Source organism: Haliotis rubra, unplaced genomic scaffold, assembly GCF_003918875.1.
Source record: "Haliotis rubra isolate DU_JTF1 unplaced genomic scaffold, ASM391887v1 Scf13, whole genome shotgun sequence".
NCBI lineage: Eukaryota > Metazoa > Mollusca > Gastropoda > Lepetellida > Haliotidae > Haliotis > Haliotis rubra.
Window position 1 is genome coordinate 847,204 of NW_025765225.1, and position 12,493 is coordinate 859,696.

Here is a 12,493-nt window from a genome sequence, read left to right on the forward strand (position 1 = left end):
AAAGGAGCCCGAGACTTTCTTCATTTTCAGAAGGTGTGGAAATCTAGATTTGCCACAGTTTCTATACTTGCGTGGGCTTTCTTGGATATATTTGATTCAGGGTCTGTATAACAGACAATTTAAACCACTGACATATCAAATAAATTTATTCCCATGTTTTCCATTCTCTTTCTTTTATAAATTTTAACATATTCGTTTCTTAAATGTTTTAGTTATGTTTCATGTTATGTTGCACCGTTATAGTTTATATTTCAATCACATGGCAGTAACATTTGGTACACGTTTGCTTTACTTCAGCTTTGAACACTAAGATGCGCAATCAAATTTGTGTACTGCAGAGAAAGAACCAGTTTAAAGGTATTTTAGCGACATGCCGGTTTCAGATGCAAAGGAAACCGAAGTCGCGCAGGTGCACGTTTCCGCTTCCGGACACATGAGAGCTGACACGAAGTCTCAGTGATTACAAGTGAAATAGACATTGTTTTGAGCGTTTAATGGGAGATTCGAGATGTGGTCCTTCTTCAGTAGGGACCCTACGAAGGACTTTAATTATGACATAGGTGAAAAAGTGCCAGGTTTGGAAGACAAGTCGATATGGACTCTGTACAGTGGGAAGAAGAGGGTGTGTTGTTGATAAATGGTCGATTTGACAGTTTTATCATATGAACATATATCTTGTAATATATATTGACGAAGTACTCCATATGAACATAATAGGGATACCTTTCTTACTCACATGTGATGCCGTCTAAATTTCTTTATAATTATGAAACTTATGATTGTCAGTTCTGATACTGTGGGTTTTTTCCCATTTCCGAATGAATGAACATTATGAATCAATGCGTTTCAATACGTCAAGGCCACATTTCCATAATAGAGATGATTGACAACATTTGGCAAATTTCGATTTAACTTGCTGCAGCTTCTTTTACTAATTGGCTCAGGTTCACTCTTGACAAATCTCTGATTGTTCAGGGGTTCAAAAATCGCAACGCCCAACGCCTGGGACAAGTCAGTTTTCATTTCGGTGCTCAAGTAATGGCATCTTACTTGTCCGTGGGCTACCAGATAATTTCTGCAATGCTTACGGTTTCAAATTGCAAATAATCTTGGATTTCATTTCATATCTGCTAAAAATGTAGCTATAAACATTTGACACGATACGCGAACGAAATGAAGTAACTTTCACAATAATGATAAACTAGAGTTATCTTTCTTTGCTATTTATCACTCCTTGGTCGGGGCCTCACAGTAAAGCTATAGAAACCAAAGCGAGCATTTCTATAAATAACTGACCCATCACTGACGAGAAAGTTGGCATGCACTCGAGTCAACAGTCAGGCCGAGAGAGAATAGCAGACGACTGAGTGTCACCGTTTGATGTTAGAAAAATGTTAGATAGTTTTTTACAATCAGCCACGGGGTTGAAAAGGCTTCTGGTGGCGAAACCAAAGCAGATGTTTGCACCAAACAGTTGAAAGATAAAAATTTGACAACGAGAAACGTTGTAGACAATTTCAGAAGTCTTGGTGTTCAAAGTGGACTTAGTTACTTTACGATGAAGAAAAAGACGTTATGACTTGTAAATATTGTGCACGATTTCCATCTGTATCAACGTGGCATGGGGTAAAGAACATGTTTGTCAATTGGTGCTCAAAATTCTGATAAGGTATCACTGAAAATTCACGATAGTTCAACAGTTTGAGTGTGTGTCATATTATATCCACAGCGGTGAAACCAGTGATTTGGTGGTTGGGACAAGCTATAATAAAGTAGAGACAGACGGAAAAGTTTTGAAGTGTTTTTAAAACATGGGCAAAAAGAATTACGATCAAATTGAGAAATTGTTTGTGACAGCATTTCTCATTGCCAGCAAAGGAAAACCACTTAGTGATTTTGCAATGCACTTAGACTTGCTTGACAGGGTTGGTGAGGACATAGGGCATAATTACAGAAACAATGGCTACAGTAACATTTGACCCACTCCCCTTTCCAATGAAGTATGCCTTTATTGCCATCAGTGTTAGGTATCCTTTCCCGGTCAAATACCCCTTGATGATCCTTAATACTGTAGTTGGATCTGTGTCATCATGGTTATTGAATGGGCTAGCTATCTCTTTTAACAAATTAATCCAGTGTAATTTGAGATGAAACATACAGTGAGAACCTGGATACCCAGAACCCATATATATGGAAACCTCGCCTTCCGGTCAGTTTTCATAAAAACAATCTCTTACATTATGTAAGTGACTATCTATAACGGATATCCAGTTTCCATTTCAGACAGTAAATTTTACAAACCAACCGGCTAAATCAACACAAAATTGACCTACTTATCCGCACAAATCTTTGATCTTCCATGTGTCTTGACGGTGTCCTCCCATTACGCAGACAGCCAGTTCGCAGACACCTTAAAACAACATTTACGGTTCAGCGAACAGATTATCTACTACCTGTTACCTACACATCATAATGGAATAGTCCAAATAAAAACACAGCAACAAACTGAAGCTATATTATTTGTTTCGAAAGATGGATGAAAAGATTTGATTTTTTATTGCTGCAATATAAAAACAGTTTATTTTCATAAACATTTCGGTTTAACCTTCTAGTCTAACGGGAGTCGGCATCATCATGTTGAAAACATCAGCTTGGCTATTAGAAATTGTGACACTGTTGTATCATATAAATCAAATAAAGACAAATGTGAACCTAAATATAATTCATATGGAATAAAGAAGTTATATGTTTTGCACACAATATTAAGACGAGTGTACTTAATTACGACTTATTTAGAATATATCTAAAATATGACACATCATGTCAATGTGGCCTTGGATGTGGGAATGTTTTTCATTACTTCCTTGAATGTCCATTGTATACTATACAAAGACATAAAATGTTACAATCTTTAGAAAGTATTGTTAAAATTAGAACACCGATTGGTATTAATCATATCTTACATGGCAATGCAGGTGTCTCATTTACTGCAAATCAGAATGTTTTCAAATATGTACATATCTATATCTCTCCCAAAAAAATGTTTTCTCAGTTAGCTTCTGTTGTACATATGCTATTATTGGGAGGGGTCTTTTCTATCAATAAACACAATCAAACCTCTCAGTGACAAACCTGTTTTCATATTCGATAGCAATTGATAGTAAAATCAATTTTGAGAAGAGAAATCATTTAATCACAACAAAGTTCTATTTATCCACAATCAAACTTCTCAGTAACGAACCTGTTTCAGGCTCACTCTGCTCTACTCGCTAGACATTGGACTGTTCCATTATACCTGTAGGTGTTACCCTAATTAACCTTCTAGTTCAGTGTCTGTCAATTGGGTGTCTGTCAAATGGGTGTCTGTCAATTGGGAGATAACCGTCTTGACACAAGACATGGTCTGCTAATCCAGATTAATGACCGATCAGCAGGGTAAGGGTGGTGATTATTAGGCCTATCTGACACTGAGTGAATTGTAATTGGCAAATTAAAACAACAAACCTGTTTTGGAAGTGATTTTAAAGCAGAAGTGTATGCTCGCTACCGTTTCAACACTAAAGCCTGGATGACAGAAATCCAGATGTCCGGATATTCAGTTATCCGGACAATTTACACAAAAACAAATATGTTTGGGTATCTTGGGTGTCACTGTATATCATGATTTAAGTTTGCGAAAGAAATAGCTTCTGTGCATGTTCATAGAGGTAAACAATCAGGTGCTGATTAGTTGGCTATGGTAAATTGCTGGCTAATTAGATTGGCAAGATACGTTTGATCCTCCACATGGCTCAAATTGAAGTTTGAGCAAGTGCATGCAGTGAACATGGTGAAGTGCATTGCTTCCTTGAATTCAATTCCAAGCAACAGAGCATGGTGTATAAACATGCACAAATCTTAAGTAAATAGAGATCTTTCTCAGCCTGAGTACAATTGTCCTGTACTCAGGAAACATGTAATGTTTTATGAATATTCCCAGCACACATCAACTTGTAGGCAATCTGACACCTCCATTATAGTATGTTTTTGAGATGATATTGTCCTGGACTGTGCACTCTCAAGAAATTAGGTATTAACATCCTAAGAGGAACAAATGTGCTACACTTTGATCACCAGGATAAGAAGGTGGGACTGTGTCAGTCAATAATTTTGGTACAAGATGAGGATGCCCAGGTCAAGAAAGACCCCTGTCTTTTTTCTGATTCATACGTTTGCTTAAAATGTGCCTCTTTATTACATATGGAGGATGAGATGATTGAAGATGTCTGTGGACGACAGAGAGCGTTTAGGAAATAAAGCCAGTAGGAAATACATCAAATGTCATTTTGCAGTAGCTTGGAGTTTTGCTTTATTGCAAGGACATATTTATATTGATTGATTTACTACTATTATTCATGAAGTGTTAACCTGCAGTCATGCCCAATTATTTAACTTTGTATTGATGGAAATAATTAAGGCAGCAGTTGGGATGATTTGACATCGGAGCTGGTTTAAAATGGTGTTAACATCAGTAGGATGCAAACATGAAAGAAATCCAGAATATACTTATTTATTTTCTAGGGAACTGGAGATCCTGTGTCAGTATTTGCATTTGATGTCAAAAGTGCCAGTGAATCTCAGGTATGTATTATACATTGTCAATTTTTATGTGAATGCTTGTAACTTTATTATGCAAGTATAACATGCCAGCACCTATATCAAAATGTGACAAAAGAAAAATATAAACAGTTGAAATCCATATCAACTTTGTTTCTATTGTATGACCCTTGTCACTGAATGTTATTTGAATATTTTGAGCTTACAATATTACCAGAGAAGGTTAGAAGAAAGAACAAATTTTGCACTGTATTTTGCTTGTGGATAAGTATTGCTAAACATGTCAGTTTTGTCTTCTTTGCTCAAGCATGGTATCCAAATGTTATGTCTGAAAATTTATCTATCAAGCTTAGAAGAAAGAATTTTAACCTGACTTTGTATTGTAATACTGACTAACCATAGCTAAATATGCAATGGAGATTCGTAATCTGACTGAGTACATCAAACGGCTGCATCCTAACTGTACTGTGATTTTTACCAGGTTCAAGTTGCAAAGGAGCATTCAAGAGGATAAAGACATTGCGGCATCCAAATTTCTTGACTTTTCTTGATGGAATTGAGGTATGATTTGCCATTAGATTTAGAACAAGTAAAGCAGAGAAAGTATACCTACACTTGTGCCGTTTATGACTAAGAGCAGGGATACTCTACAATAGGGATAGGTCACTCGCTTGCTTTCTTTACCATTTGTACTAATTAGCGTGTGCCTCGTCATGCTCCAACGCACACAATGACTTGGTTCGTTCCAACCACAAACTTCGGCTGCGTTTAATAGTACTTCAGCCAGTTTATTGTATCAGTCGGAATTTTACAATGATTGATTGAATGAATGAATGAATTATAGCAAGAATTAAGAGCAAGAATTATAGGTGAATGAATGAAAGAAATCAAGAAAAAGAACAAAAGAAAGAAATACATATGTGAATGAATGAAAGAATAAATGATACACCACGGCCATCTCTCCCCAGACATGTTAAAGAACGCAAAACTATCGCTAGAACACATGTGTTGACATCAGCTGTCCTTTTTTAAAAAAAAATCTACTTTGAGACTTTTTACATTAGTAATTAATTCAGATATCTTATTGCATGTGTGGAATGGCATGGACATTGACAGAATGTTAACTGACACTGTCACACGCCCCTCGAAAGCAGAAAGTTTAGAACTATCACAAAGTGTTGTAAACACCTTTCCAGTTTTGTCAAATACTAAGATCAACAAGAAAGAAAGAAGTTTTAGTACTATAACACTCAAGCATCACAAGCATCAATGGCAGATCAGAACAGATCGGCGATATGTCATATTTTTCACACACCTCAAATACACCCTAACAATTTTTTTAAAGTTATAAAGCTATCACTATTACTTGCAAACACCTGTCAACTAAAGGTATATTTCCCTTCTAAAAATTAAACGAATATGTGAAAGAAGTTTTTAGTGATAGAATTTAGTCTTTCTTCCCTGTGTGCCGAGAATTGAAGCCAGTGAGCTACAACATGCCGACTTGAAACTTTACTACAAATCTACTGTACTAATACTGACACTAATAACAGGTATTTGACTTAAAATGAAGTGACAGAATAGGTAACTTATCTTCTACATGTACTATGTAGGTTTTCAGTTGTCACAACACTCAGCGAATGTAATCAGCTGTTGAAAATAAACCGGGCTCAATCTTAAAAACTAAGCTTCCGCCATATGGCTACACTGGTCACATGACGAGCCAAGGCATACGCTAAGGGGCTTTTCGAGGAGTGACGATTCCCCGTTATATAGTCTCCCTGCTAAGAGTAAGATGATGATTTTTGTAAGGGGTGCTTATAATGTTTATTGGAATGAATTTGTGTGAAATACCCACATTTAAGAGAAGTTTTGATCTCTCTACTATGTCTACTAGTTGTTTGAAGTGGCCCCAGATTTGAGATAAATAATATATGTGTTCTGTAATTATGAAATAATCTTTTAATAGTTTTAGCTAAACATTTGTCGACTCACAGACATTTGACTGTCAAGTAAAACAGAGTGGCATTATGTAATCACAGTGTGGCATTGTATCGTCCACATGGTGAACTCATGTCATATGTACTAAATGTACATTCTTTTTCATAGAGATCGTCCTTGGGGTACATATATGCATTTTCTGCAGCTGAAAATGTCATGTGACAGTTGTATCAATGTTTTAATAAATTATTGTACAACAAACAAAAAAAGCATTTTTTATTTATTATACGGCCCCCACCACATGGAGTTACCTCCCTGACATGCATGTGCAGCCAACCAGGTAAGCACCTAAGCCTGTATCATCATTCCTTCTGCTGTCATGCATTGTGTACACATGTGCTTGACTGGTGCTGACCTACGTAGATGCGTACTACGACTATGTCTGTGACTTCAACTACTGTATGACTGCCTCCGTGGTGTAGTGGTAAGAGCGTCCACCTGGAGATCGGAAGGTCGCGGGTTCAATCCCCGACCACGCCATACCAAAAGACGTTAAAATCTGGTACTTGTTGGTCCCTGCCTGGCGCTCGGCATTAATGGGTACAACAAAGACTGGTCGGCTCGGAGTCAGTATAATGTGTCTGAGTGGGGTATTCATGCTTCACTGCGGCATGGTATCTCAGTGGGCTAGCACTATAAAACCAGCTTCAGTCTGTGCTAGTACAAGCAGCCACACATACACATATACACGCATGCACGTCGTCATATGAGCAAAATATTCTCAAGTACACGTTAAACCCAATTTCACCTCACCTCAACTACTGTATGTATGGTCTTTATTCATTCTTTAGAATACTCTTTTGACTTTGCAGTTGGTTATTTCTCATTTATGTGACTTTTGTATTAATATTTACACTAGCTTTCCCGTGGTTTACGTAGGTGTTACTATTTCATGGCGGGAAGTTTGGCGTGCCACGTGGTTGAAATATTGCTTTATTCAACAATTATTTCATGTCGCGTTGTCGCATTCACATATTTTCAATGTTTTATATGTGTATTTTGCTGTTGTTTTGGCCGTTAGCTACATGCGTTGCGTGTTTGCTTTCCGGCGTTAACGGCGTGTGCCTGTGGGCAGTGGTTTCCGCCTGCCGATAAGCACAACAAGTGCTTATGTTGCCTTGAAAAGGCTGGGTATACTCCTGATGTGTGCGAACTTTGCCTTGGTTTCTCCCCCCATGCCAAGAAGAGAAGGGCTGCCGATTTCCTCTTCTACATAGAATTGAGGAAGGCGGAAGGTGACCCGACCAAGGAGACACCCCCATCCAAAGCTAAAAAGGCTAAAGAGCCTTCCAATTGATATGTTAGTCATACAGCAATTATTCCAACAGCATATGGACTCAGTGAAGTCCCTCATTCATGAGTCGGTTGGAGGACTCCTTCGGGCTCTGGACGGAGGGTATTGAGTATTCCTGGTGTTCCGGTCCGTGCGCACCCTATCCCCTTGAGAGCGGGGACTCCAGTTCTGTCAGGGCAGCCTCCTGCGTCTCAGGGGTCCTGGCATGCGGTCGGTGGCAGGAGCGGAGAGCGTCTCGGGCTCTGACTTCCCCTCGTTGTCTGTGGCTCGGCATTCCACGGGGTTGGGGATCTTCAAAAGGATCCGGATTCTGGCTTGGGCTCGGGGGCCAAGTACATTGATGTTGGGGAGGTTGAGGAGTCCGAGGGCGCTTTTCACTTCTTGTCGGCTTTATGAGAGGTACGTCAGCGCATTGCGCTACTGCTACCCCAAGCTGCGGTACCGACTAGCTGCTAGGACTCATCTGAGTTCCGCCTGTCGGGTGAGGCGTTTGCTCCTCAGCAGCCTTCACAGACGCAGCTTCGCGTTTTGCCCTCCCTGATTCAGGATGCTGTGGACCTGTTACTAGCTGGGTTTATGCTCCGGTTCAATTTGCCTGAACTTGTGAAGCAGTATCAGCTGGGTGATGAGTCCCTCTTCCTGGTTCCGGTGGTGGACCTGTTAGGGAGGTTGAGGAATCCGAGCGCGCTTTTTGCTTCTTGTCGGCTTTACGAGAGGTACGTCAGCGCATTGCGCTACTGCTACCCCAAGCTGCGGTACCGACTAGCTGCCAGGGCTCATCTGAGTTCCGCCTGTCGGGTGAGGCGTTTGCTCCTCAGCAGCCTTCACAGACGCAGCTTCGCGTTTTGCCCTCCCTGATTCAGGATGTTGTGGACCTGTTACAAGCTGGCTCTAGGCTCCAGTTCGATTGCCTGAACTTGTGAAGCAGCTGGGTGATGAGTCCCTCTTCCTGGTTCCGGTGGTGGACGAATGCGTGTTTACCTCGGTCGCCCTCGGGTGCCTGCCAAACAGGGGCGGTTGGTTCCACCGTATGCCCAGTCGGGCGCCCTTCTGCGGCAGGCATACCGTACCTATGAGGAGGTATACCGGAATGCTATCCAACAGATTCGGGTTGTGGTCCATGGGGCGTACCTCTCCTCGATTCAGAGGTCGGCCCTGGAAGCGGAGGCGGGTACAGGTGACGTTTCACCTAATGTTGTCCTCCTGCATCAACTAACCGAGGTACAGGCCCACCTGACCAGGGACTCTTTACGGTCCGTCTGCCCCGACCTCCCGTTAAACGTGCAGGCTGTCTCCGTGGGTACGTCCCAGCCAGTTCAACTGCAGGGGACTACTCACGCACTCTTACCACATCCCAGTGGGGGGCCGCCTCTTTCTCTTCCTTCCGGAGTGGGAGAAGGAAACACACAACTCTTGGGTGCTGTTAACTGTACGTGTCGGCTGTGGAAGCGAGGCCCACCAGAGTTCACCGGCATAAGGCGCACTCTAGTGTCGTCCTGTCCGGTAAAGGTGGGTATTCTGCGTGATGAGGTTCAGGCTTTGCTGGACAAGTCCGCAATAGAGCCCATACCACCGGGGGAGGAACAGGCGCGGTTTTACTCCATGTACTCTCTTGTTCGAAAAGACGTCCCATTCTCAACCTCAAGGGGTTGAATCGCATGTTAGAGGATCCATCCTTCAAGATGGATACACTTCGCTACGGTGATCTCCACTGTTCAGCCCGGCGATTGGCTTACGTCGATCGATCTAAAGGATGCGTATCTACATGTGCCTATTCATCCCACGTTCAAGCAGCACCTCCAGTTCTCTTTCGACGGGATGTGTTATCAGTTCAGGGTGCTGTCCTTCGGCATATCCACTGCCCCCAGGGTGTTAACCAAGCTCATGTTAGTACCGGCTACCCTCACGCGGTCGCAAGGAAGGCATTGTCACCCGTACCTGGACGACTGGTTGCTGCGTGCGCAGCGAGCCTAGATTCTACTCACACAGTGATAGACATTCTAGTTAGACTGGGGTGGATCATAAGCCTCAAGAAATCTGACCTGGTACCCACCCAGGACTTGTAACGTATATTATATTTGGGATTACACTTTCTTAGTAAAGTTCAGATTCTAGTACTTTTTGGGGGTTGAGTCCCATCTGGCATTCGAACCCACACCCTCAGAGTTAGGCACCTAATCGCCAGCACACAAAGTCAGACGCCTAACTCGCTCAGCCCCCAAAAAGTACTAGAATCTGTACTTTACTAAAAAAGTGTAATCCCAAATATAACATATGTTACATTTGACCACTTTCTAAAATGGCATTGTGTATTTCACCGAGGACTTGGTTTATCTCGGGCGCGGTTCACAACTCAATACGGTCTTGTGTCTCTGTCGCCCAACCGGATCACCAGAGTACGGGAGATGGTATCTTCGTTCCTCTCCCAGCCCCAGGCGCCAGCGCAGGTTTCTGGCTCAGCCTCCTGTTCTATTACCTTTGCGACCGGACATTCTCACTCAGAACGGCGCGCCACACTCCAGTCCAAGGATTCAGTGGGTGGCTTGGCCTCAGTCAGGTCTAGCCTCGAGGCACGCAGAATTCCTGCAGCAGCTGCAGACACAATTCTGGCTTCGAGGCGGGATTCAACAAACGTTCAGTATGAGGATAGGTGGTCCCGCTACACGCGCTAGTGTTCAGATAGGGGAATTGCAGATCCCTTTTCTGCGGATTTAGTCCGGGTTTGGGAGATTCTGCAGTCTCTGTTGGAAGAAGGTTTGGCGGCTTCGACCATTCTTGGCTACTCCACCACTATTTCCACCTTTCACACCCCTGTGGATGGTGCTCTTCTGGGGCAACACCCTCTTATGCAGCGCTTCCTAGCTGGCGTGGATCGGGTTCAACCTGCTCTCAGGCATACCAGCCCACCTTGGGATTTGTTAATCGTGCTCGATTGGCTGTCTGGTCGTACTTTCTCACGTCTATCAGCTATTTCCATTCAGCTGTTAACATGGAAGGCCATTTTTCTGGTGGCGGTGACATCTGGGAGAAGGGTCGGTAATTTACATGCCATGTCTGCAGACCCAGCACTGACTGTGATCCATCCAGTTACCGTCCGAAGATCAATCACGCTTTCCATGTGACAGCTCTTACCCAGCCTTCCACATCTGGGACCTCTGCAACGAGTACTCACCCGTTGGACGTCCGTAAGACCCTCAAGGTCTATATCAAACGAACACAAGGGATCCGTACTTGTACCCATCTGTTCTGCTGTTATGGTGGCGGGAAGGCTGGGGCTCCTGCCAGCAAACAGACACTATCTCGCTGGCTTATGTCGGTAATCTGTGCTGCGTATCAGGCTAAGGGCAAGCCTCCCCCTGAGGAGTTGAAGGCTCACTCGGACAGGGCAGTCGCCACTACAAAAGCGTTTGCAGCGGCATTGCCCATCCAAGAGATTTGCTCTGCCACTATTTGGACCCGGCCTAGCACTATCATACAGCTCTATCAGCTGGATACACACTCCCGTGATGAAGCACGCTTTGGCCGTTCTGTTCTCTCCGGTGGACAGTGTCCTGCCACCCTGACCGAGTGAGTCTTGGTTATTTGGTTTTATAGAGATGCTGTGTTCAATTGTTGTTTAATTGACATATCTGCTGTTGATTCTTGCCAACTTTCAGTTGCTCGGTTGAGATTTTCGGTTGTGACTGGTGGTTTCCCCTTACAATGCTCTCTATAGAGTTTTCACTTAATGGGCGGGGTTTGTTTACACTCTATATGATGTGTTGTCATGCTTAACATGTTGAGGTCGGTCCTCAGTACGATTTCTCCCTGTCGGGTCACCTCCCATAATGCCTCTCGCGGAAGCTTCGGGGACAAGTGACAGGTGAGTGTTATGGCGTGAGTAACTTTTTGTAATTACGAGATCGCTATTTATTTGTACTGTGACAGAATTCCCTTCTCCCTAGCCTCAAGTCTTTGGGAGTCTGTGTTAATGCATATATGTACCCCAAGCACGATCTCTATGAAAAAGAATTAGATAAAACTGTAGAGGGTTCGTCCTTGGGGTAGGGCCGCCACCTCCCCGCAATTCTGTTCACTGATTTGTTCAGCAGAAGGAATGATGATTTCGGCTTAGGTGCTTACCTGGTTGACTGCACATGCGTGTCAGGGAGGAAACTCAGCTTGGTGACGGACGTATAATAAATAAGAAGGCTTTTTTATTTGTTGTACAAAATTTTATTAAAACATTGATACAACTCTCACATGACATTTTCAAGCGCAGAAAATGCATATATGTACCCCAAGGACGATTCTCTTCAAAGAATTGGAAACCTCTACAGGTTTTTCTAAGTTTCTATAATAATTGTTTTTGCAGACAGATAAGGTGATATACTTTGCCACTGAGGCAGTAACCCCACTTGAGACTCATCTGAACAACAATGACGGAGATGCCAAGAATGAGCTGGCCATATCATGGGGCCTGCATCAGATCGTGGTTGGTACTAGTGATAAATCCATGCTCAAACTGTTTCCCCATTGCATTCCATAACATATTTAGTTTGAGCACAGTTGAAGCCGATAGATGCCATAATCTAATAATCGAGGTACTATGCCCCATAATTT

General features: G+C 42.6%; 1 protein-coding gene across 1 annotated transcript in view; it reads left to right on the top strand.

Moving 5' to 3' along the window:
• Nucleotides 1-403: 403 nt before the first annotated feature.
• The window catches only part of LOC124267084 (N-terminal kinase-like protein), a 29,477-nt gene continuing 17,387 nt past the window's right edge, over nucleotides 404-12,493 (top strand). Inside the window, 4 exon segments of the mRNA XM_046701916.1 lie at nucleotides 404-622; nucleotides 4,561-4,624; nucleotides 5,078-5,157; nucleotides 12,246-12,365. Coding sequence (XP_046557872.1) covers nucleotides 509-622; nucleotides 4,561-4,624; nucleotides 5,078-5,157; nucleotides 12,246-12,365 — 378 coding nt within the window. The 5' untranslated portion in view covers nucleotides 404-508.